At 44.2% G+C, this 27,771-nt stretch overlaps 1 protein-coding gene across 1 annotated transcript in view; it reads right to left on the bottom strand.

Moving 5' to 3' along the window:
- Positions 1–27,771, bottom strand: part of IGSF9B (immunoglobulin superfamily member 9B) — a 1,214,248-nt gene that overhangs the window by 535,995 nt on the left and 650,482 nt on the right. Inside the window, exon 12 of the mRNA XM_078681939.1 lies at positions 15,661–15,784. Coding sequence (XP_078538065.1) covers positions 15,661–15,784 — 124 coding nt within the window. The remainder of the gene's footprint in view (positions 1–15,660; positions 15,785–27,771) is intronic.

Here is a 27,771-nt window from a genome sequence, read left to right as displayed (position 1 = left end):
AGTTCACCCTTTTTCCTCCAAATCTAAATACTGTTTGGAAATAACTGAGTCTTCGTCCCCCATGCCCTTATCTGTTGGCAGGACTATTTGGTGGATGACAGCTCTGGGAGGTGTCCCTGGCAGCACATAAGGCGAAGGAGGCAGAGGCATGGTTAGAAATGATGATTTGGTAGATGTTGCCTGCCCGACAGGCCGTTCAGGAAGCAACCTTTGAAAGGTATCCATCATTTGCTTTAATGTTGTCATAAATGCAACAGGCACCTTTATGACTTCTGGTTCCTAATAGAAATAACGAGGTCCACAAGATTGAGGATGGTTGACAGTTACGAAGGTCTGTGGCTAACATCCATACTGCCAATAGTTTTTCTCTTCCTATATTGCCTTTTCCTCAAATTCAGGGCTTAATGCACAACCAGCTGAGTAAGTTTGTATGCCGCTTCTCAGGTGACATCCTAGCCACAAACATTATCCTCCAGCTTAGATTTGAGAATCTGGGTGGAAAGACTTGTCACCTTTACAATAGAAAGGGAAACAGGCATCGAAAAAGGTAATGTCGACAAGGTCATCGTCAACAGGGCAACATAGTAGGCATCAATTCTGGGCTTATCGCCAAAAGGTAAAGATGGCTTGTCAGGGAGGCGTCATTGTTGACGATGATCTTGTTGCCTAACGAGCTATCATCAAGGGCTTTGTTGTCGTTGACAAAGAAGTCCTCATGGTCTTTGAAGAGGCTTGACCCATAGGACTCAATGGGAATGTAAATGTGTCGATCATTGACGACTATTGCTTTTTATTCACCGTCAACAGGGATGACTGAGTAATCACTGGTGAGGATGTCAGTTTAGTCAGCGCATCAAGTGCGCTTAATTTTCATGCAGTTTTTTGTGTCGGTTGCCGTTCACCCCTCCTGGAGTATTTTTCTGAGGTAACTCCAGGTTTTTTCCTGTGCACTGGTGGCTGCTGGTTCTTTAAGTTGAAAGTAAAGCTTTAGAAACATTGTTTTCTTTTTGCGCTGCCTTCGTAAAGTGCTTGGTGGAGCACTTTTCACACTGTAATCCCCAGAAAAGAGTGCTTCCCCTTGGAAGGGGGCTTTTCTTTTTCTCCACCACATATATATATAAATATAAACTTCTTTATTCGGCTTATTCGCAAAGGATAAACCATAAAAGAGACATTAATACTACACATTACATTTTTACATGGATAAAACTGTTAACAAGAGTAAAAAACACACAATTTCTAGAAAATTCATAGAAGAATCAGATTAGACATGAAGGAATTATTTAAAAACCATTTCAACAAAGATCAAGTTAAGAGATAGTTATTCCGGGTATTATAGATTTTTCCTGTGCTTCATAATACACTTTAAAAAATTAAGCACAAAGTAACAAACGTTTTCAGAATCCAACATTTGGAGTCTGAGAAATGCAGGCCTACATTGTCTCAGACCCCAGCTCCTCAGAATTGGGAGTAGCCACATTTTTCTATGGGGGTGATGGAATTTACAGAGCATGATCACATGTAAGTTGGACTGTTTTGATATTCCATCGCACGGGCAGGGTGGAAAAGTTGCTTCCCAACCGTTTTTCAGTGGGAACGCAACCAATCTAAAAAAAGTATTCAGCCTGAATCTAGTCATTAGCATTCTCTCGTAGGTCGATATCTGAAGTGTTAGATACGGATGAATGCCATAGGCTATTTGTACCATGTTCGCTTGAACTACCGCAGTTTTTGATGATTCAGATGCCAGTCTTAAGGTCTCCAAGTGTCTTAGAGCTAATTGTTTAAGGGCTCTCTTCGAGAGGTCCATTATAGACTCTGGTTCAAGGTAATATTTCTCCAGCCCAAGATCTTTAAGGAAATTTCTTACATAGGAAAGCCATTTTACTTTGGAGGATTGATCAAGGGCCATTGTGTCAGCTATAATGGACTGGGTCAGCGTGTTCTTATCAGAAGTACAAATGCGCCGCCACAGCATCAATGGTTCGGTTTTAATTAAATCCTCGATGTAGGGTATTCCTAGTTCCAAATGTATGGCATAGGTTGAAGTGCCTTTCGGAGTAGCTAGGAGAAATCTAAAGAAAACATTTTCCGCCTTCTGTATGGAGCTGGTATCCGTGTATCCCCAGACTCCCGCGCCATATAAGGCAATAGCCTGGCATTTGGCGTTATAAATTTTCATTAGCTCCACTGGGGCCCTTTTTCCTAATCTCTGAGAGAAACTCGTTAAAGCCGCTATTGATCTCTTAAAGAGATGAGCTCTTGTTTCTACTGCTGGCCTCCATGTCAGGCGTTCATCTATCATGATGCCCAGATATGGGTATTGGGGAGTAACCTCAAGCTTTTGGTTATCGAGGTATATGTCCTTTGCTCTGTTTTTCCCGTTGCCTGATGTCATGACAAAGGTTTTCTTCACGTTAACCCGTAAGTCCAGATTACCCATAAAAGTCGTATACCTATTCAGAGAGTACTGAAGCTCACGTGGCGTGCGCGCAAGGATGACCGCGTCGTCCGCGTAGTGCAGAGCGGGAATCAGGCGCTGATTTATGCGTGGGAGGTCCTGAGCCCCCCTCAACATCTCCCCCTCCAGACCATTAGTGTAGAGTGAGAAGAGGAAGGGGGCCAGGACACATCCCTGCCTGACTCCACGCTCTACTCCAAACGGGGCTGTCAACTCGCCATTCAGACCAAATCGCACTCTGGCCGATGCTCCGGAATAGAGTTCCCTCAGAAAGTCTAAGAGAGGTGGCTCTACTCCCATTTGGCATAAGACCGTCCACAGTTTTGCATGCGATACGCAGTCAAACGCTGCGGACAGGTCGACAAAGACCATATATATCTTATTTGGCTTGGCCTGTGTATATTTTCCCATTATTAAGGTGAGATTGAGGGCCTGTTCTACTGTTCCGAACCCCTCTCGGAAGCCAAATTGGAGATCGGAAATGATACCACTGTCCTCACTCCACTGCTGGAGACGCTCTAGGATTACTCTCCCCACTACTTTCCCGAGCGAATCCAGCAGTGAGATGGGCCTATAGCATTTCACATCTTGGCGGTCCCCTTTTTTGAAAATGGGGACCATTATGGATTTAGTCCAAGAATTTAGAACTCCCTCATTTGCCGCAGCTATGCATACTCTTGTTATTATGGGGGCCCAGAGATCTAAGTTGTTTTTTAAAAAAGTCCACTGGGACCCCATCAGGGCCTGGAGCTTTTCCCATTTTGCTTGTCTGCAATGCTAACAAAAGGTCAGGAATATCAAACGGGAGCGGGATTGGATACTGCACTTTTGGGGGTAATATATCTGTAGATGAACTGCTTTTAAAAATCTTGGAAAAATATGCAACCCATGTATATTCGTCTATGGCAACTTCTATCCTGGGGGTATTACTGTCAGTGAGATATGGGGCTCTAACTGTTCGCCAGAAAAGCTCACTATTTTTTGAAACAGCACTCTTATGGAGATCATCCCAGAGTTTCTGTTTCAATTCTGTCATTCTCGATTTTCGTTCCCCAATGTATTGTCGTCTTAGAAGTTGAATTTGACCTACGTCCCTAGGTTTGTTATGTAGGGCCGTTTTTAGTTTAGTTAGGGCAGTTGTACAATTATGGGTGAACCACCCTTTCTTGGCTAAATGTTTTGATCTGGGCTTAGACGAAAGTAATTCCTTAATCTGCTCTAGAATTTGTTTAAAATTATTTATGACTTCCTCGTGACTTGACGAGAGATCCAGACATTTTAGTATGTTTTGATAAGCCTGTTTGATCAGTTTTTTTTGTAATTTCTGTGGGGTTGGTTTTTCCCCATTTGATTGTGTAGCCATTCTGTTTGCCTATCTCTAGGTTATTCTGGGCAAGAGTGTTTACTATAACCGAGTTTTGGGACTTATACTCGGGTAAATAAAGGTGTATCCTTAACGCTGAGTGGTCACTGAGTGAGTTACCAATGACCTGGAAGTCTTTAGCTATGCCTAGCAGGCCTGGAGACAGAAAAATAAAATCGACTGTTGTGTGGTAACCTCTTCCCACATAGGTCGGATTAAGTGAGTTTGAATCTGCGCTTGGACAATTGGCAATTTGCAGGTCCAAGTCCGAAAGCACCGCATTTAAAACATTCCCTGCTTTACTGTGCGTAAAGTGTACTAATGGGGCCACAAATTCGTCCACAATCCCACAACAGTGTGGATTCGTCATTGGGCAAGGATGGAGGTTGAAGTCTCCTCCCCATATTAAATGTGTTACTCCATGACTCACTCTCCATTGATAAAGTTGCTTTAATCTCTCCTGTACGCTTCTAAGGAGGATGATGAATTGGTCTTCATCTAAGTTATTATATAGGTTAATCAAAAAAATTGTCTCCTTATTAACCAAGGAGAGAGAGAGGATTTGATAATTAGGATCATGGAACACTATAGCCACTTTTAAATGGTATAAGGTGTTAGCGATGTAAATTACTAATCCACCTTTGGGTCTGCCTATTATACTACTTACTGCTGGGACGAAATAGGTTTTATAGCCTGGTAGGTGAAGCTCTACTGTAGACCATGTCTCCTGAAGGCAAATTATTTTATAGGGTTCTAAGAAGTTTTGTGCCATCCCATCCTCAATTTTAGAGCGTAGTCCCGCTACATTCCAATAGAGGATGGGTATGGAAGATGTCGCGTCTTTTAAATGTACTACGTCTACTTCTACTTCAACTTCTGTGGGTGGCGAGGAGATATTTAATTTCATAGTACTAGGGAGTGCGTTCGATTTAATGGATTCACTTTCATTTAATGGTCAGTCGACCATTTCAAGTCCACTATATCTGTTTGTCAACGGGAGAGAGAGGCGGCTCTCTGGGTACCGGCCTTTGTATGTATGGCCTCCTATCTTCCCAGCCTCCCCCCTGATAACGTGAACCCACTGTATGCCAAGAGTAGTCTGACTCGTAGTGTCTTGGGGCCCCGTAATATCTGGTGTTCAGAGAATCAACCTGTCGGGAAACTGAGACGGCCCATGGAGGGTCTTGTTCCTGGGGAAGACCATTTAATTGTCTAAAAGGATAAAAAAAAGAAAGTGGCTTAATTCTAATACCTCCATTTGCGACCGTGTCTTCCCAGGAGCAAATATAATCTGCTGTGCGTGGATCCTCAAAGGTGATCACGATACAGTCCCCTGGGATCGTTTTCCTAGTATTGCCCAACCATGGAACCCTAGATACAGACCGAATCCTTCCGCGCCAAGTTGAAGGGATGGGGCGATTGGTCTGTAGCCAATGCTGTGCCTTATTTTTTAGGGACCAACTGTGTTCCGCATTATAGTCTGCTAGCTCAGGGACACCAGCCATGACCACCACATAAGGTGAGGCCTCAGGTGGCAAGTCAGCTGGAGCTCTTGAGGCCCCTGAACTTTTAACAGTATTTCTTCTAGCCCTAACGGACGAAGAATTGGGGGCTGAAAACTGAGACACCACGGTTTTAGTAGAAGTTTTATTTATGGTTTTGTTAGGTGCCACTGTGTTTGGGGCGGGTGTAGTTGGTGATTGTGGATTTGCCTGTAAACGAGTATTAGTTGGGATGTTAGATAAGATCGGTGTAATGGTTGGGTTTGGTGTGATAATTGGGTTCGATGTAGTATTAGTGGTGGGTAAAGTGGGAATTGCTATATGAAGCGTCTTCTTTTGAGCATTTGGTAAGTTCAGGTTTGCATTTGCTGTCTTTGTAGGGAGTGATTTTTTAATGTAGTTATCCCCTGTTTTTTGTGGCCCTGGTAAGTGATTAGGTTGTTGAATTTTTACGAGCTTTGAAATCTGTGACTCTAACTGTGCTAATCGTTGTTCTAAAGGTAGCAAAGATTGTTTGAATATATAAGCAATCTTAGTTAACAACAACTGGGAGTCGTCCCTGTCGAGTGAACCCTTATAAGACTGTGTAAGGGTTGGGGAGTCCAAAATTACTGGGATAGGTGTTTCGTTCTCTGAATGATGAACTAACACAGGCACTACTATTTGTTCTACTCTATCAGGTCGATCTTGTGGGGCACTAGGTATATAGACCGACTTATTTTAAGTTGGATGATTAGGGAGATCCCTTCTCTTACTTATCGCCCCCTCCCTCCTACCCCTTGCTAATTTTTTTTCCAAAGAGGACTTTTGTAAAGGGGATTGCGGGGCTAGATCCGGTGTTTTTTCTAAGTCGGAACTGAGCTGAGAGTCTGCGAGCTGGGACACTGATAAATCCACAGTAATAGGTAAACTACGTCTCTCTCGGCTCGGCATTACCTCTTCATTAGTGTTCCCCACAACTGGTGATCTGGCCTCCGCCAAATTACCCAATGAGGATCTTTTGGCGAATGCCAGGTCTAAAGACACCCTTCCTTCTATTAGTGATATACTTTGGTCTATGAACGTGTTTGCCTTCGTGATGAACTCGTCCATAGGACCAAGCAGTTTGCCCACGCTACCTGGAGCGTTGATTTTATTTCCCCTGGTCACCAACATTTCCACTAAGAGATAAAAATAAAAGTAACAATAAGAAAGGAACGTAAAGGCAAAGAGGATGATAGAAAAGTGGCCCAGTCCAGTCTCTTACGTCCTCGAACGGCCTCAAACGGCCCGCTCTTTGCCCGGTCTTCGCCCCGGGCTCCGTTCCGCGCGCGTCCCGCGACGCGGTGGGGCTTGTATCGCTAAAGTACGTGGAGTCAGGGGGCGTGGCCGCCGGGGGAAGAGGCACCAGCTGAGAGGAATGGTGATTGCTGGGCCTCGCAGTCCCCCGGTAGGCTCCTTGCGCTGTAATGCTATCCAAAGTCCTCCACCTGGGCGGTGTCGGGCTGGGAGCGAGTTGACTGTCCGCCGACCGCAGAAGCGCTCCCACCAGCAGACACTGCCTCAGGGAGCACGCAGGGAACAGACGTCCTGTAGCAGATCCTCTAGGGCAGGCAAAAAATCAAGCAATGAGTGCCAACCTCCTCTTCCTATTCTTCAGAGTCTTGAGAGAGAAGGTTTTACAGATGACAGGTAAGGGGACTGCAAAATAATAGAGGCTACTGATCTTCTGATTGCATTCAGAGAGTTGGTGCCTCTCAAACAGATAAGAATGCTCTCAGCTTGTAGATCACACTGGGAAAATCATAGCCCTCAATCAGATGAAGGGATAGGAATCAACTGCCCTAGTCCTACTCCACTCAACACAACCAGCAGGTGGAAAAGGATTGGTTAAGCTGATAGCTTGCCCAGTGTCCAACAGTGAGTCACATGAAAAACTTTCTAGGTGCCTTGAATACCCTACAGAGTGGGCCAACCCGAAGAGGCAAACAATTATTTTCCTATCTCCTTCTCCGATGGAGCATTTTCTTTTCAAGTCTGTATCACAAGTCAATTTTTCCAACCTGTGAGCCACATTCTTTTTTCTGTCACTCCAAGTTTGAAAGGTAAATAATCTTTTTTTACAAATAGAAAAAAAACTGGAAATACCCAAAGGGTGGGAAAGCAAGCCAGATTCAACCAGTTCATAAAAACATGTTCTCAAAAACACTAAATTGATGTCACCAAACCAATCTTAATAACTAAATTGGACCGAACATTATTTTATTCTCCATAATTAGAGTGAAACAATTCAGCAGAGTTGGCCCCTTTGTGAAGTGGGCCACATAATCAGTGGAATGGACCATGTATGTATAGTCCATGGCTATTTTCAATGTTATTTGACTGAACACTGCTATATTAATATTGACTACCAAGGGTTTCCAGGCTGACGACGAGAAATATTCAAGCATGAGAATTTAATATTTCATAGATTAATATGACTGAAAAACTACCACAGCAATTACTATATAATCTGACAAAGAAGCGGTAAAGAGGCTTACTTAATTAAAATGCTGCACAGTACCGCTTGACCTAATGCCATTTTAGATGCCTTTTGCATGTCCTGGTAGTAATGCTTCGTAAAGGTGCACATTAAAAACCAAGCTGCTGCTTTCCAAATGCCAGATATCAGCACTCAAGACCAAAGTGCAGCTGTGGCTGCCAGGAGAGAGCATGTATGTTGCTTCTGAAATGTCTGCCAAATTTCAGTGCATTAAGTGACACACACTGAAATCCAAAGAGCAATGTCCGCTGCAATGAAGCTGAGCCTTTACTTAAATTGCCATATAATGCATAGCATTGGTCTGTGCATGGGCTTGAAGAGGATTTTCCTGCTGCCTCCAGAATGGTGTTCAATAGCCAAGCAGGTGATTGTTTGATAATCAGTATGTAAGTTTGGAATAAACCCCTCAAACTCCCTCACCACTCTAGTGGAGAAACGAGATTGCGTTGTTGGGGTTATGGTGGAGCCACAAGTCTTCAGTCAAAGAAAAACTGATGGAGGAATATTTCAACCCAAATGGCCCCAGTTCCATTAGGGAAGGTACATTTTCATGCGGACGCTTGATTAAAGGATCCAGACTATGATATGCTGCCCAGATATATATGTTTTCCATTGCAAGAAATATGTCTTGTTTGCTGAAGCTTATATTGCTGTAGTTTGAATGGCTCAATAGTAATCCTGCATGTTGAGGAATCCAAATTACAAGTTTGTGGCAGTCAGGTGGAGGGATCTTGGTGCACAAGTTGACTGTGTTCTTTAGTTACAAGTTAAGGGTCCACTCTGAATTGATTTGAAGCATCACGGAAAGGTCCAAACGATCTCTATACCAAAACCGCATGGCCCAAGCTAGGGCTATAAGGATCTGCTTACTTGACTCTGACTTAAATTTTCAAAGTACTTTTGGTATGAAAGGGCCAAGAGAAAAAGCATATACGTAGGCCACTGACCAAGGAATTGATTGAGCTTTCAGTTGAGTTCCCGAATATCACCACCTGCTTGCAAAGGTGAACATCTGAGATTGTCTAAAATGGCAAACAAGTTGGAAGAGATCAACCCACTTGTATGTTAATTGTAGCTGTAACATGTCTATTTCCCACGTGTGGAAATCCAAGTTATGCCTGCTCAAAAAGTCTATCATCACATGTTTTCTCTACTGTATAAGTTGTGAAAGCAATGATTGACAATGGGAAGTGAATCTCTGGATAGAGGCTTTAGAACTGGTTTATTACTTGTTACATAGTCATCAAATTCGCGAGCCATCTCATCATGTAGAACCCTTAATGTCTTCTGGGTAAGACATGGATGTTTGGCTGGAGGCTCAGCAGTGGTTGGTGTGCAGGTATTTGCTGTTGAACCTTGTCAGATGGAAGGTAGGGTGCAGACAGAGGCTTCTAGTGATCCGTAGCACTTGGTTGAGATGACAGTGGCTATAGAACCAGCCGAGGTGATGAACAATAGAGAGCTGCTGCTTGTGCCTAGTAGGCTGGTGGTGGTAGACTGCCACAGAATGTTTCGATAAATTGCTTTAAAGAGTGCAGAAAATATTATGGAACTTCGAGCTTAATGGCTGTGAAAGGGGAAGTAAGCCACAGTAGCCTAAAACATGCTTGAATAGTTGTTCATCTCCAGTCACTAAGAATAAGAACTTTCAGACTTCAAGATGGAATCTTCATTATGCCCGTCCAGTCAACTGATTGACAGACAGATTTGAGGTTAAAGAACTTTGATAAACCAGTTAAATCACCCACTTATAATGGTGCCTGTCACCATCACCTTGGAGACATGGATGATGCAGCATCTAAGCCATTGGCAAAGTGGCTGTCGACAGTGGATGTGGTTGTCACTGTCGACGATGTAGCTGTTGTTGTTGATGACACTGTCAAAAAGGTAAAGGCCTTTGTTGATTACATCATTTTTGTCATTTCCGGGGCATGCTTGGCTGCAGGCGTAGACTATGTCGTCTTCGACCAGTCACCAGCAATCTTACAATGTTTGTTCAAGGATGAAGACTTGCCTGAGGTTGATGATAAGGTTGTTGACCGATGAGGAGGCTATTTGGAGGAGAAAGCCGAGGAGTCGATAGCAAACCAAGATCAACATTTAAAAAAATATATATTTTAACCTTTTTCAAAGGCTTAATACAGACACCAGGACCCTGAGCCTTGGAGACAGTCTCAGAGTAGGGGCCTTAAGTGCTCAAAGATGAGGTTCTGAGCAGATCTAACTTACACTTTTTGGTAATGACAGGAGGCAGTCTTTTTGATCAATCCACACCAGAGGAATTCACTCAGGTTTTGGAAGTCCTTGACTTTCTGTCATTCCACAAGGCCAGAACAGTAAAGGCACAACAGGTTTTTTCTAATGGGGATCATTGTGGTAGATCCTTCTGGCACCACAGGATTGCCATGGCTTAAGGTTGGTTCTGGCCTTGGAAGTGGTCTCAGCCATACGGACAGAGTTACAAGATCTATGCCAGCTAAATACAAAATAGGCAGTAAAACTGCTTACCTCTTACAGATAGTGGTGAGAGTAGTCCCAGGGAACAACTGAACAGCAAAATGTAGAAAACAGCGTAGCTATGAAGAAAAGAGCAGAACTCTGAGGATTTCCATGCTGTCATCTTGAGCGTATTAGCAAATCGGAGCTGCTCGGCCTCTTTAGGAATTGGTGCTCTGAGTGCTATGACCTCATTTGACAGAGATCAAGTCTCACACTGGGGTGAATGACTATATATAGCCTAAGACAGGTTTCAATGTTTTTGGGTGTATCTACACTGTTCTGTTCACAGTGCAACTGAGGATTACTAGCCTGATGATGCAGAATATTCGAACATGTGAATCTATGAAAGATCCAATGAAAGATCCAATGATGGAGAGCAAATGTTCTTGTAATGGTGGGAATGTTGTGGTTTACTTGTCAAACAGTGAGCTGAGAGACTAGAATGCTCAGTGGAAAATGCTAAATTTGTTTTAACTGCATGGCTGGCTACTAGCGACAGTGAAGAACTGATAAAGAAGTTACTTACTTTCAGTAGTGCTCTTTCAGGTTATTACTCTAACCACAAATTCCTCACCTTTTGAATTTCCCCATGGCGCTAGACTGGTTGCAGAATTATCAAAAGCACTGCTCCTGTTGCTGGTAGGTGGCGCCATGTGACTCCGTGTTGATGCCATTCTGCTCCAGAAATGACGAATTATGCTGCATATAATTGCCACCCATGTGCCCAGATGCCAATTTCTTTCAAGAACTCTAACATGCCCTCAGATGCGGAGCTCATCAGCAACTTGAATGAGCCAGTGTGGAGATTTCTAAATTGGAGTCTTTTTAGATGGAAGAGATCATACCACAGAACAGGGAGAAGATCTGGATAAGACACTCTCCTAGCCCAATCCAGAGTCACCAGAATGACTTTGACCTGGTCATTCCTGATCTTCTTCAGAATTCAGGGCAGGAGAGGTAGCAGCAGGAAGGTACATGGAATACATCCGTTGGTGGTAGGCTTCACTAAGACTTCGGCTCCCACTTCAAAGCTTGCATGTGCCACATAGCATGATGGGAAAGCAGGATCATCACATAGACCCAGGGGACCAAGCCTGAAACATCAGGTTTATAGCCAGAATGTCCTGGACAAGTTGGTCTAGGGGAAAGGCTCGAAAGCGCACCATATCCAGGATAGCTCCAATGATGGGGAGTCTATGCGAAGGAGTCTGGTATACTGGCAATCCAAAGAGGTAAGAAAGAGGTTTGCAGTCATCTGTAGGTGGAATGACACTAACTGTAGAAGATTGGCAGCGGCCGCCATCATCACCCTTGTGAACTTCCAAGGGGCATTAGCGAGGCTGAAAGTGAGTGTAGAAAACTGAAATTGCTTGTGGCCAACTGTGAACACAAGGTAGAGTCTGTGGTCCTGCAGGCAGAGATGTGACAATAGGCATCCTACAGTTCCTCGTCCACCATCCAGTCCTCAGGATCCAGGGCTTAGAGAACCTGGGCCAGGGTGTGCATTGTGAATCGGTCCTAGCGTAGAAAGTCATTGAGAGGGTTGAAGATAGGACAGATGCATATGTCTTTCTTTAGTACAAAGAAGTAGCAGGAATAAGACGCTACTTCCTAGGCTAGGACTCTCTGTGGCTCCTTAGACCAAAAGAGCTTGCCCTTCCTGGCATAAAAAGGACATGCGGCCCTCTGAGAAATAGTCTCAATAAGTTGGCAGATGCAGTGGGTCAAAAGAAAATCGCATGGCGCAGCCCTGTTGGACAATATTCAGGATCGATTTGTCTGATGTTAATTTTTGTCACTTGCAGGAAGTGGCTAATCCTGCCTCCTACTGGGTAACTGTGCACTGGTAAGAGCACACTAAAGGGGTTTGGAGGTTGTGGCTGGAGGAGTGGAAAATTGGGATGAATGATGCCCTTGGTGACTGGGTCGTTGTCTATTTTTCCCATGGCTATAATCTCAAAAGGGCTGGGAAGCAGTTGTGCAGGTAGAGGAGTCTGACATTGTCCATACACCATGCCCTGGTATATACCCAAAAAGGATTAAAGTGTTGGAGGCATTGGCTGATTGAAGCTGAAAGGCCCAAGAAGCATGCCATGTCCTGGCTTGCCTTAAAATTCTCTAGGTCCGAATTCCTAGCCCGGGAGTGGGGGAAACCAGCCCAGTATTGGATGGGTTGCCCAGCCTACTGGTATCCTGTAGCTCGATATAACCGTTATTATCATCATTGGATGGGGCAAATCCTTCCCCATCTCCACCATTACCTTCTCCATAAGGCTGGCTCTGGTCAGAGTCTGAAGCGGTACAAAAGGGGGTGGTGATGGACGGAGCATCTGAACCAATCAAACACTCACACCCAGTCAAGAGATCTGGGTTTGATCCATCACCGTTCTTTAGCCCACTCTGCCACCCCAGTTCAGACATGGCTATATGCAGATCAGTCTGACCCTGTGCCTCATGGGAACAGTCCAGCCCGAACTGCCAAGCCATGCCTTCCCTGGACCAGAAACAAGCTTCCGAGGACCGGTTTCTGGCATTACAGCCGTCTTCAGCCCGGCTTGCTTGAATCCAGTGGCAAAGTGAGCAAGGGACTCACGTCTGAGCATACCCTGCCACACTTATGGCGGCCAAAGCGGTACAAAAGGGGGAGGTGATGGACGGAGCATCTGAACCAATCAAACACTCACACCCAGTCAAAATATCTGGGTTTGATCCATCACTGTTCTTTAGCCCACTCTGCCACCCCAGTTCAGACATGGCTATATGCAAATCAGTCTGACCCTGTGCCTCATGGGAACAGTCCAGCCCGAACTGCCAAGCCATGCCTTCCCTGGATCGGAAACAAGCTTACGAGGACCGGTTTCTGGCATTACAGCCGTCTTCAGCCCGGATTGCTTGAATCCAGTGGCAAAGTGAGCAAGGGACTCACGTCTGAGCATACCCTGCCACACTTATGGCGGCCAAAGCGGTACAAAAGGGGGTGGTGATGGACGGAGCATCTGAACCAATCAAACACTCACACCGAGTCAAAAGATCTGGGTTTGATCAATCACCGTTCTTTATCCCTCTCTGCCACCCCAGTTCAGACATGGCTATATGCAAATCAGTCTGACCCTGTGCCTCATGGGAACAGTCCAGCCCGAACTGCCAAGCCATGCCTTCCCTGGACCGGAAACAAGGTTCCGAGGACCGGTTCCTGGCATTACAGCCGTCTTCAGCCTGGCTTGCTTGAATCCAGTGGCAAAGTGAGTAAGGGACTCACTTCTGAGCATACCCTGCCACACTTATGGCGGGTAAAGCGGTACAAAAGGGGGTGGTGATGGACGGAGCATCTGAACCAATCAAACACTCACACCCATTCAAAAGATCTGGGTTTGATCCATCACCGTTCTTTAGCCCACTCTGTTCATCACCACCTTCTTTTGTACCGCTCTGGTCAGAGTCTGAGGCAAAAAGCTGATATAATGACTGTCCACGACTGTGCAGCAGGGTAATTGTGCTGAGCCAAATGGGTTCAGCAGGGGCTGCGGCACATCAATATCTTGACATGGCTGTGGTCGAGGTTGAGATGCTGCCAGCTCGGAGTCAAAAACCACAATGGGTTATGGGTCTTCCTCCAGCACCAATAGCATTGATTCTTGCATCAACGCTTGAGGATCCAGTGCAAATATCAGCACTGGTCCCGATGCCAGGACAATACCTAAAACAGGCTGCCAGTGGTAAAACAAGTAGGAGCCTTTTCAGATCCCTGGGACCAAAAGACGCAGATCTCCCTGATCACTGGCCCTGTTCACATTTTCTCCCCAGTCACTGGCCCACTCACATCTTCTCCCTTGCCACCCACCCTGCTCACCACGTCTCCCTTGTCAAAAAACTCTGTTTGAGCCATCTGCTTAGTCAAAGTCTCTGCTCACACCATGTACCTAGTCATAATTCTCCCTCACAGTATTTGCCCAGAAACACGCCGCCATTGCACCACTTCCTAATCTCACCATCTCCCTGGCAACAGATCATGCACACACCAATTAAATGGTGACATGCCCCGCTCAAATGATCTTCCTGGTCTCAAATAATCTCCCCAGCCACACACCCTACTCACACCATCTCTCCAGTTACGGGCCCTGCTCACACCATCTTTCCAGTCACAAACATTGCTCCCATCACTTTTCAGGTCACAGGTTTTAGTCACACCAACACCAATGTCAAAGACCATGCTGACATCTTCCTGATCACTGGCTGTGATCATATCATCTTCCCACTCCCACACAATGCTCACATCTCCGCAGTCATGGCCCTGCTCACACCACCTTGGCACCCAAATGCCTCACTCACACTACCACTACAGTCATAGAGAATGCTAGCACAGTCTTCTCAGTCACAAGCCAGGCTCACATCATCTCCCTAGTCAGAGATTCTGCTCACACCCTCACCTCGGTCATAGGGCCGGTTCGCATGAGCTCCATAACCAGAATCTCAGTCACACCGCCTCTCCAGTCACAGACTCCTTGATCACACCATCATCTCAAGCACCGCCCTGCTCACTCCTTCTCCCTGGTCGCACCCTCCTCATGAACTCCCTGGTCACAGCTTTGCTAACATCATGTCTCTGATCAAAAGGCCATGTGACACCATTTTCCTAGTTACCGACCTGATTACAGGTTCTCCTCACATTATCTCCCCAGCCACAGAGCCTGCTCATGCCATCTCCCAGTATCATGTCCTGCTAATTCCGTCTTCCGTTTGTTATGCCCTGCTCCTATTATTTTCATAGCCCTAATCATATAATCTCCATAGTCACATGCTCTGCTCACATTATCTCCTGATTGAGTTCCTGTACACACCATGTGCCCAACCACAGACCTTCTTTCTCGCACTATCTCCCTGGTTACCGGCTCTGGTTTCACACTCTCCCCAGCCACAGTCCATGCTCAAACAAGACCTTCTGTCACAGTTCCAGTACGCTTGTTCTAAGGTCCAAGTGCCCTGAACTGTAATCTGCTCTCAAATCTTTTTCTACAGACTCATTTACACATATGCTCCAACTTGTACCTTACGATGAAGTCCAGGGCTATTCGCTTGTTCTAAGTAACAGATTAGAGGTGGGTGACAGTGATAGATGTTCCAAAGACATATTATAGTGTATTTCTATACAAAAGAATAAGTAAAATACACTGAGGTTAGACTATATAGACCCAGTTTGCATGGTCACGTCTGTCATGGCCCACTTCCCTCCATCAATTATGGCCCAGGCTCATTAAAGCATTTGTTAAGCAGAAAAGAAAGGAAGCAGAGAGCAAAGCATGCTGGGATGACTCACAGAGGTCCGTACCAAACTGAGAATGTCTGCTCGTATCCACCATCGTAGCCAGGCTCCCATGACACGTTGGCAGCAGTCATGGACATAAGGACCCGAATGTTGGATGGGGCATGAGGACTTGTGCCTTAAAGAGAAAAGAGAAATCATTACAGGAGTGAAAGGTAGAAAGCGAGTATACGAGATAGATGGGGTGAAGTAGAGCGACACAGGAATGGAAAAAAAATGAACAGAAAAGAATAGAAGGAGGAAACAACATGGAGATAGGGGACTAGGAGTACACAAAAAAGCTATAATGATAGTAGTAAAAGTTATTGGGAGCACCAATATGAGGGAGATAAGGAAAGTGAAGAGAAACAGATACAAACTGAAAAGGGAAACAAACAAAAAAAACAAGTAAAGGGGGTCAGTGAAAGGAGAGATGGCGAGAGATTCAGAGAGGAAAAGAGACAAAGACAGGAAGAAAAAGTGAGAGGCAGAAGGAGAGCGATACTGAGATGGGTATACCATTACCTCAACTACATTACTCTGTTGACCTTCACTTTGTCAAAATTAACACCATACTCCTATTTTGAGCATGGCGTGCTACTATCTCGTTTAAGGGTTAAAGGATGAGATTAGTTTATGTAAATTAGCATAGTTTTTGTAATTAAAATTGATAGAATTAAACAGTTACCTATGTTTAGCATTCGGGCAAGGGTTTTGTTTTTAATTTAAATTAATGAAAAAAGTAATTTCTCTTCTGTTAAACTCCTTCTTGTGCATATGTAACCTCAAATTTCCGACCTTCTGAATTCCCCCCTGGCCTCACCCCTAAATATGTAACCATTTTAGCAATTGCTTCCATGTGCTGGTAGGTGTCGCCATCTGACTCTGTGGCGGCATCGAATTGCCTCTAGAAGTGACAGCATGGAGCCAAATATAAGCACAACTCCTGCACACTGACGTACATCTTTATTTTAAAACTCTACTGCATCCATCATGGGTCTACGCCAACAAAATATAAGCATGACTTTATACACAAACTAACATGTACAGAAAAATAAAACTCATCTTCACACAGCGCAGAGGAATGAGGGAAGAGCAGAATATGCGGTGAGATAGAACATCCTCCAGAAAGAGGGTTAAAAGAGATAAGGAACCTGCTCTTCTGATAGATACTTCCAAGTGCAAATTCCTCACTTTTTAAACAGATATCAAAATAGAAGCTGCCACAAGAAGCAAAGCTGGTGGAGTGGAAGTTCTGCAAGATAGAGAAGGTGAAGTGGCTCAACCTGGGGACTTGATCCTTGAGATAGTAATGCCTAGTGAAGATGTGGATGGACTTCCAAGTAGGCTGTCAGATATCTAGCACCAGAACACCTCTCACCAACATAGTAATGGTTTCCTTGGTTCTGGTAGAACAAGACTGAAGGCTCTCAGGAGACTTCTTCTTGGCCAGGGCATAACACATATTTATGCACAAGACGATCCAGCTGAACAAGGTTCATTTCTGAACAAACCATACTTCTTTTCGTATCACTGGCAAATCCGACATAAAGCTTGTTATCCACAAGGTACTCCTCAGACTGATCTATGAAAAAATAAGGGCCCTCTTTCAATCCAACTGAAGAAACAACTCCTTTTCCTTAGAGGGGAGTGTCAGAGAGAAAAATAGGGATTGTGATAGAATTACCCACACAAAGTGCAATACCACTTTCTGTAGGAAAGATGCCAGTGTAGAAAGCACCAATTTGCCAGATCAGAAGTTGGTATATGTCGGGTGTACTGACAATGCCTACTGCTCACTGATATGGCGTGCAGAATTAGTTGCAATCAGGAAAACACTGTTCATGATCAGCAACCTCAGGGAACAAATGTGAATAGGTTCAAACGGCGAGCATGAGAACCAAGCTATGGTCTAACTGTGACATGATAAAGTTTGCAGAAGGGAATAGGAGTTTTTTCAAAAATAGTATTACTATCAGTGGCTTAACCAACAATGGTTGGTTGGGCAAACATAGGCAGAAAGAACAGACAAATAACCTTTATTAGTTTTCACAGAAAAGCCTTGCCAGACCAGTGACTAAACACACATCAGAGCAGGCAGCTTGGTCTGGACAGGATCAGCCCATAGGCCCTCTCACCAGGTCACAAATTTCAGCTAACAACCACAAAAAACAGGCTTAAGAGCTGTTGCCAACTCGTCCTTTCTGCAGACAAATCAATTTCCCTCAGTTTGTTCCATTCAATATCCTAGCATGAAGGTGTAGGTTGAGGAGGTTTGAGAGCAAACCCCTGCTCCATAGCCGGGACAGGACCTCCTCTTGAAGCAGTAGATGGAACTGAGGGCAAACGTTCAGGCTCAGAGTTTCAAATATCATACTCTCCTGGCTCAATCCTTTACTATCAGGAAGTGTTGAGCTTGCTCCCTACTAACTTCCTTCAGAACTTGGGGCCGATGTGGCAGTGCTGAAAAGCATAAAAGAGACTGCAGCCCCACTGTAGGTGGAATAAGTCTCCCAAGGACCCTTGAGATTAAAACTCCAGTGCTCAGGGATGTTACTGCAAGTTTTAACCAGTGACAAATAGGTATACTCAAGGCGAGGGTGCTAAGAATCACCTTCAGGTGTAGACTCCAATCATGGTCTGCCACATGACATCGGCTGAACTCATCAGCACTGCCAAATGCAGAAATGATTGCCCATCAAGACAGATCCCTTGGAGGTCAAGCCAATGTTAGAGTCCCAACTGTGCCTATGACTTCATGCCATCCTGCTTGTTGTAGTACCAAATAGTAGTTGTGTGGTTTCTCAGGTTGATCAGCTTTCCTCCTGATGGATGAGTGAAAGACCTTCAGGATCAACAAATGGTACGCAATTCCTAAAGACTGATATGGTGCGTTCGCTCCACAGGAAACAAGAGGCCTCTGATTTCTACTTCGTACAGATGACCGAAAAAAAAGAGGATGCATCCATTACTTCAGTGAACACGGGGGAGGGGGTTAGAGTGGTAAGGAGAATAACAGGTCACACTGATCTCTGTCGGCTACCACAGAAGGTCCTGGGCAGCCTCATCTAAGATAAGAATATTGTATGAGAGGCAACTCCAGTGCTGAGTCCATTGCATGCAACGGCATCGCAGAAGAGCCCCATGTGCCAATGAACATGGAGAAGCAGAAGGATTCACGAGGCCAGGAGGCTAAGAAGCCTCAGAAATGTCCAAGCCAGAACCCAGAAGTGAGCCCTAAACATAGGGATTATAAATGCACCAGACTGGCTGTGTGGACGAAAGGTCATAAAAGCCACTATGTCCAGGATAGCCCTCTGTGTCTGTAGTCGATGGGATGGGATTTGGATTTGTTAGTCATAAACCCTCAGGTGGAGAGCTGGAAGGTCATCTACAGGTGGTCTGCAACTGAATGCATGAGCTCGCTTTCATCATCCAGTCATCGAGGTTTGAAAATAAGCGTACCCCCGACCTGAGAAGGTAGGCTGCACCACGGTCATCCTCTTGGCAGATACCAAGGTGGCCGAGTGATGTTCAAGTGCATTGCAGTAAAATGAAGGTTTTACGACACCACCACAAACCAAAATAAACATCCGTGGAACTGCAGGATGGGTACATGAAAGTAAACTCACTGCAAGTCCAAGAACACCATCTGCTTCACTGGATCCAGGACAGAGAGAATCTGGGCTAGACTTGTCTTTCTAAAGGAGGTGTTCAAGAACTGAAGGTCTAATATGAGCTAGTCTTCTGCCTTGTTCGGGCACTAAAAAGTATTGGGAGTAACACACCCTGCCCTTCTCCGCTTCCAGAGCTGTCTGAAGACCCCTTGGCCAACAAGGGCTAAACATCTTGGGGAAGGTTGGAGGCATGATTTGCCAAAGTCTAAACAAAAACAGGAGGAACAAGAGGGGCATTGGGCACAAATGGAAAAGCACAACCTAGCTGAAAAACCTGCAGCACCCACTGGTCTGCAGTTATTTCTTTCCAATTGGACTTATCCTGCTCCCTACTGGCTACTAGTAAAAAAAAGGAGGGGGATTTATGGTGGCTTGGATGCAATTATAGCAGGCGAAAAGGAGAAAGATGGCTGTCCTTGATGGTTGCCACAAGCGGTACAAAAGAGGGTGGTGATGGACGGAGCATCTGAACCAATCAAACACTCACTTGATGGTTGCCACAGCATCTGCTGACAGAACATCCTGTAGTGCAATGAAATGGCTGTTTGAGCTGTTGAAAAGGCTTCAAGGGCTGCCTTTGGTGATAGGCACGACCCCTAGAGTAGTCATACAATTTCCACTCTGTTGGTGGAATTGCCGATCTGGAGATAGCAAGCCGAAGGAGCAGGCCACAACACTGCTGTCTTCTAAGGGCTTACATGCAGAATCATCTTTTCCTTCAAACCCCTGGATCTGTCAAGTGGCATATCAATAAAGCATACATGCGTGTCTCAAGAACTTTCTGAGGCACAAATCTATGCACAATGTCAGTTTACAACATTGGTGACAATGGTGCGACCCGTGCAGTCATGTCGAGACAGGTTCCCAATATGAATTTAGCTCCATTCTGTCCATCATGGATTGTTTGTGTGAACGCATTCCAATATTCCTCTTGAAAAGTCTTACTGGCCATATCCCAGTGTGTGTGTGACGCCAGACAGACAGTGTACTGGGAGCTCAATTCCATACTGGAAGATGAAAAAATCTTCTTTCCAAATGCCGAAATGCATTTTGATTCTCTCTCCAATGGAGCAGTGAGGAACGCAATAAGTTGGACCCTGTTGGTGGAAGCTTGGACTACGAGCTCCCAGGATTCGAGTGCTCGATCAAAAGTGCTGAATCACCAGAAGTAGGCCAACAACACCTAGTTACAGAGAGATTCACTGGCAGAGCCGAGCATGGCTCAAATCTTAGAACCTCTTTAAAGAGCAGAAATGGCTCCAAATTCGCAGACCCAGGCTGTAAGATCCTGTTTAGCAGCTTGTTTCTACCGTGGGAAACTGAAGGACAACACTTTTGAAGCTGTGCGGAACACCACCGCAAAGGAGGCATTTTCATCTGAAGGGGTCCCAAGTGAGGAGTCCAACTCTGTACCCAGCTCACTAGCCTTTTTTTAAATCTAAAAGCATGCCTGCCTCAGTGGAAGGATCGGCCTGCTCATCATCATTCTCATCATGAGTAACATTCTGAAGGACTTGCACAGCGTCAGAATCTGATCCAAATAAAGTCCATACCCTCCAGCACTATTGACATCAGGGTACTGGCATTTCTAGGGAAATTTCCTTGACCAGAGGCTGCATCTTTGTTCTTACATAATGAGCTCAGGTGGAAATCAGCTCTTGATCTGAACAGGTGTCGGGATTGCACCAGGGGTCTATGCCTCAGGAGCCAAGGCCAGTGTTGACATGGCATTCTGCACAGCTGTGGAGGTATGGCCTCAGCAAGCAGCGGGCATCTGACCGGGGCCCGGCAGATCCATGGGACTTGAAGGTGCTCTAGAGAGAACTGGAATCATACAGAAGAGACGCAGCATGGCCTCCTTGAAGCCTCCACCTGCTGCAGGGTAGGCAATGGGCCCAGAAAGTCTGGGTGCTTCGAGAGCTGCCTCAAGATAGACCCCAAGTCAGATGAAGGAGGCGGAGCTGGAGTAGTCGAGTGGAAACTGCCTGATCTCCTAAGAGTGCGATTGAAGGGAGGAAGAAACCTATATAGATTCTTTGTGCTTATGGTGAAACTTGTCTTCTCCAATTCCTCTTCAAACTTACCCATGGCCGTTGACTAGAAGAGGGCCCAAGACCTAGAACGGGAATGGGCACAAGACTTAGAACAGGAGTGCTCCCTGATAGATTTTGGCTGCTTCAGGGAGTATTTATTGCAGAACTTCGAGACATGCCGGGTCCCTAGACAACATGTCGTGTGGGTCTGTAACCAACATGTGATTCCTGAAGTTACTGCACAATTTGGAAGCTTTGCTCTTCTGATGAGACACTTTTCTAGCACACAGTCTCAAAAACGTTTTGGGGTTGGTAAGACACCAACAAACGTTTGAGAGTGAAGCTCCGGATCTGCATCATCAGATTAGAGGGTCAGCGTGCAGAGGTGGCGCTTATATACTGGTCCGTGCAGTTACTTCTGGAGGTGGTGTAAAGCAGCCGCACAGTGCAATAGCAAAAAGTACAATTAATGGACAGAATGCAAAACAATGTCATACATTCCCCTAGTACAGAGATCTGGGACTAAATCCATCAGTTTTTTTGCTCCCCATGCCATTCCAGTTTTGACCCAGCCATATGCAAATCAATGTTGACCCTGCGCCCAATGGGAACAGTCCAGCCCGAACTGCCAGGACAGGTCCACCCTGGACTGGAAACAAGCATACTGTATCCTGGCTGATGAGGAGTGAAATCCCGAAACCGGTCCTAGGATGCTTGTTTACGGTCCAGGGAGCACCTGGCTTGGCAGTTAGGGATGGATTGTTCCCATGAGGCACAGGGTCAAGACTGATTTGCATATGGCCGGGTCTTAACTGGGGTGGCATGGTGAGCATAAGAATGATAGATTTAACCCAGATCTTATGATTGGGGGTGAATGTTTTAATTTGTTCGACATTCCGTCCATCAGCTGTGTGTCTTTTGCAAGCGCAATAGCGTCATCTACCGGTGTACTGGAGCAATTGCTTTCAAAGTTCTGAATCCAGTCCTGGTGCCTAAGGTTAGAAATATTTATCGGAATACTCAAATTCATGCCAGCACCCTTAAAAATTACGATTTACAGTAGGCTTTTGGCAAGCGATTACATAAAAAATGATATATTTTTAAGTTATTTAATGTACTTAATATAATTACTTTTCAATCATTACCTACATTTAGGATTAACATTATGTCAATTGTGTTACATATTTTGATTTATAATAACACAATTCGTATTATTATTATTATTATTCATAACTAACTACTATTGGTAAATGATAGAGTTAAGCTTTGGCATCAATGCCGAGGGTAGAGGTAATAACCAGGATATGGTGTCATGCTGATGGTATAAACGGTATACACATTGGTATCTGCAGACTTACAATGTAATGGAGGATAATGTACCAGTGATGACATAGTGGTAGAAAAGGTAACAGCAGCTATAATGGTGTACAGATAGAAAAAGGACAGTCTAAAAAACCAAACGATAAAACGTAAAAACAAAAAGAAGAAGGAAAGAAAAATGAAAATGAACAGAAGAGGTGTAAAACCCAGATTAATAACAAAGCAGAAACAAGGAACAGATGAAGAAAGAACTATAGGGAAAGAACTGAGAGAGATGGGCAAGAGATAGAGAAAGGGAGAGATAGGTTATAACTGTGTAGAGCAAAACTGAGCAACCAACAGAAAATGGACAAAGAAAGTAGCAATGAGGGCTAGAGTTCCCGAGTGCGCAGATGCACTAAGAGAATAGATAAAGAAGGAGAGATACTATGGTAAAGAGGTGGACATTAACATTATAATTTCAAGACAGAAATGAAATAAGCAGAGAACAAGAAAAAGGAGAATGAGGAATAATAACTAAAACGACAATAAACTTTCAGACGTGGAGAGAAAATGAAGTGAAAAAGCAGAAACGTTCAAAGAGATGAGGAGTGGCCTGGATACGAACACTGCTCAAGTAATTTTCCCCACTTACGTTGAAACTCCACAAACATCTTTCTGAGATTACCTTCCAATAAGACAATCTTCTCCAAATACATCCTTCGTAATGAGGTCAATATAAGAACCTTCTCCATCAATACCACATTCTCAACACTATTTTAACAGACCTACTGCTACCAGCCGTTTCCTCATAGAGAGAAAGACTAAAAATGATGTACCCATAAACTACATTCCTGTCACGAAATTAACAGATATGGAATTAAGAAGACGTGTAAGGGCCGTTCGCCCTACCACTTATCCAATAGAGATTATCACAAATAGAAACAACACATTTTAACAGTTAATAGCACTAAATCTCAAGGAGGAAACGGTGATACAATATTCTAAGCAAACAACGCCTTCAAAGTGCCCATCCAATTTAACATTCAACATAGAAAAAATACCTAAGCCCCTTGCATGTTGCATATGGAGACCTCCACTCCTGATTATTAAAAATACCTATTTCATATTAGTCACAGAGCAACACTGATTGGACAATGTAAAACAGTGACTGTTCAGTACCATCAACGCATAGTTTCTGTTAGCCCTGCCAACATACAGTTAAATACATATCGTGTGCATGCTATTCAATGGCCAGCATATGAGTTATGGAATTAGAAATCTAACTAAACCAGAAAAGCCATCATTTAACTAGTCACCTTTGGCTCAACCCAAATGACATAACCAAGCTCTCGATCAACTGAATATAAAAATGCCATAAAGAATGAACCGAAAAACAAAATATTTCATTGTTTGCCCACGGGTTCAGGCTGAGTGCCCCTTTACCCCCCACTCACCCTCCCTCTGACTTCAGAAGTTCGAAAAGTAAAAAACCTTTCTTTCTCAAACCATCTGATCTCCAACCAATAATGTCATCCATCAAACTGATATCTTCTCTGCTTCCAGCCATTTGAGTTATTATGTCATCTCTACTTTTTCTTTGTTCCCGGTACAGGATTTTACATGCATTTCACAGCAATCCTTCAACTATGATAAACACTCGGATGCCTTTCAGGACTAGGTCTGCAATGTAAATACCCACAAATAAAATACAAAAGTAGTTATGACAGGAAATGCTTAGAACAGCCAGATTTTCTAATCCAAAAAAGGAGTTTGTTACCAACAACCTCTTCAACATGAATACCACCGTGATGGGACGGCTCATACAAAACCTCTTCAGAGACAACTTCCATTAAGACAAACCTCATGGAAACAGACTAATCGATAGCATCTTCTACGTGTAATACTTTGCTTGCCTCAGAAGTTACCTATGTGAAGAGACTGGTCTTGTACTACCTAGAGAAAGTAATATGATCAAACCTATAACATTTCGCCTAGTGATTGCAACTTCTATAAGCACAGAACCCTTTGTCCCCAGACATTTCCAATGCACAAAAGCACTTGCTCTAATGGAGTTTCAAAGTGTCTTCTATATGGAGTCACTCCCTGAACGACCACCGCTAGAAAAGCGGACTATCAGTTGCACATGCATTCATAGTCTCATTTACAGAACTATCTGCCTGAAAAAACAAAATCGTTCTTCCATCTGGGAACCTACACCAGAGGAGCCCTCAGTTACAGCAACCTCTCACAGAGGACAGCAGAAAAACCATGAGCAAATCAAATTGCTGAAGGAGCCAAAGCTTATCAGTATCTCCTGCTTGAAGAGCTATCCACCCATTTACCCTCCACCCAGGTCCATCCAGCACTTATATTTGTCCATCCAATGGCTCCTCTATACGTCATCCTAATTCACTACAGGCTATTGTACTTAACGAACCACTCATCTGTTAGAAGTTCTACCACAAGGTGAGGTCCTACCCATAGAAACCTTTATCTTCAGAAACATGCATCCATCTGTATTAAGGCAGAGTAATAGTATAAAAAGCTTTTTCCAAGCAACATAACTGATTCACTGACTTGGATAATGTCATGGATAACAGGCAACAGTAAAATGGAAACCAATGTGATTGGACTAAAGTCGCAATAACCCTTTCAACCTAAACTCTTTTCCATCCTTCATTCAACACTTGATCACAAGACCTACCTGTACGCATCCATCCATCAATCCATTTGTGTATCCTTCCTTCCATCCTCCATCAGTCCATTGGACTTTCATATCAAGAGGATTAAATTACAAGTGATTCTACCTCAGAAAATGTGTCTCCACCAGGGGGCGTTCCATTAGAGAATGACTCCCTTACTGGACTATTACCTGTAAGCCCTCCTTCAATCCATAACAGTGTTCCACAACTGACCTCACTTACAGAATATTCAACCTAAAAAGATATCCATCGACCATAGGATATCCACAAGAAGTAATCCATCTCGCAGAACTTCAGAATGAAGAGGCTTCCGCCAGAAGACCCTTAACAAAGACGTAAAAAGTATTCATCAAAGAACCTTCACAAAGATGTTGATCGCTGAACTTTCCACTTGGAACAAAAATCATACATGTTCCACTCGGCGGTGTCTACCTCAAGGCTCCTTGGTGTGCCTTCCTCCAGCAAGGGCACCCATAGCAAAACATTTTACAGGAGGGACCCTCTAGCTGCACCTTGTAAGAGATATATTACTCTTAGGAGCTCAAACTGGAATCTCTTTTACATTTCGGCCTAGAGAGCCATCTCAGTGACCACTCTGTGTGATGGCAAACATTCTAAAGGGCTTCACAACTACACAGAGGACATACAACTGCCACCCCTATGTGAATTACACGTCAGCAGTGTGGGCTGCCCTATCATTACTGGCTTGCAAGTATGGCTAATGAAATGTGGACAACGTTTATTAAATGTTACTGCCCACTGGAAGACAGAAAGTGAATATCTAGTTTCACAAAGCCCACAGAGGCTGGTGTCTGATACCATCGATACCAGCATTGTCCGATACTGCTTTTTAAATGTCAAGATTGACTATAGCAATGTACTCTAAGCCAGCCTTTTAGTGCCATGTATTCGGCGATTGAAGGGGGCACAAACCTTAGAATGTAAATTATCTTTATAAATGCCCCCTGGCTTTTAAATGTATTTATGGATCCATGCCTTTTTGTTTGGATGGTAAACTACAGCTTTATGCTTCTTCTTTTAAGTGCTCAGCCATGAACTGACCAGCTGCCTGATATCTAGACTGCATACCCTAAGGTTAGTCAGGACCTCTTCCTGTCATTCCTTAGCCCAAATACTCCTTAGATTTGTCTAGACTCATATTACAAGACAGATCATGCATCAAGAAATCATACCATCCGCTGCTCTGCCAATGCAAGGAATCAATGGGACCAGATATGTACTGCCTTGACTGCCTGCTATAAGTCAAAGGTATAATTTATAACCACTCAGTGCATGAGGAAGGGGAAGCACTATACAATTAATAATCATGATAAACATTTCTTCTTTGAACGATTCATCCTCCAGATTGTTTTTTGCCTAGATCACCACGTTCTCCACTTGTTGCCATTACATTTTCAATCAGACGAAAGAGACACTTCACAGGAACCTCTACATGACAAAGCCAAATACAACAGACCCACCTACCTGAAGATATCTCACCCCATCTTGCCAAAGCAATGTCCAGTCTGCAATCATCCAGGTGAAACATGTTGCTCACCTTCTTTTACTAGAAGAGTTCTCTGATTAGACCTTCTACCGAATGCAAAATTCCCAAACATTCGTCTTAGCATCTCGAACTGAAATGAAAAGCCTGTACCAAGAATGACTTGACATGCATCACCTTTCATCTGAAGATTGTCTTCACTCACTATTTTGTTTTACCTTGAAAATCACTATATGTCCAGCAATAGCCTTGTCTATGACAAACATAAAAGGCTAGATACATTAACTCTACTAGTTTCTTTCTACAAGATAAAAATGATCAATGCAAATGAGACATAGACATCAGTCACAAGAGAATGTGTGCCAGAGAAAGGAATCATAAATCAAACCCTGCCCTGCCTGAAGGACAACAGACCATGAAATAATTCAAGTCTCAATACAAAGGACCTCATACAAAAGAGGAAGGAAAGGGAAAGCACAAAGAGGTGGGAGGCCAGGATTGAAAACTGGAAAGAGAGTAAAAAGGAGAAGGGAGTGGAGGAGGGTGAAAAGCTCTGAGTAAGCATGCAATGCATTAGCGGCAGAAGCTGCAAATGGTTTATGTGGCCACCAAATTCCTTAACCCAAAGAGGGGCAGCATGTGCCAACAAATCTCTGTCTCGTGAGTCAGTTTACTCACTCTAAGAATGCACATGTATAGCTCAGCACAGCCCCATGTTAAACAACATGCTTAACCTCTAAGTGATCTTCAACTGAGGTTTCTCAAAGATTAGCACCCTCCACCCATCAGACAAGGCTTGTGCTTTTAGCAATGATCTCCAGGGACCAGTACACTGTTTACATAACTCTCAATGTCAGACGTACCTGCCCTTTCCTCCTTACACAAGAGCTTCTCAATGTCTGAATTAC

The sequence above is a fragment of the Lissotriton helveticus genome, chromosome 3_1 (assembly GCF_964261635.1).
Source record: "Lissotriton helveticus chromosome 3_1, aLisHel1.1, whole genome shotgun sequence".
NCBI lineage: Eukaryota > Metazoa > Chordata > Amphibia > Caudata > Salamandridae > Lissotriton > Lissotriton helveticus.
The sequence above is the reverse complement of the archived record's forward strand: the minus strand, read 5'-3'. Positions and strand labels throughout refer to the sequence as shown.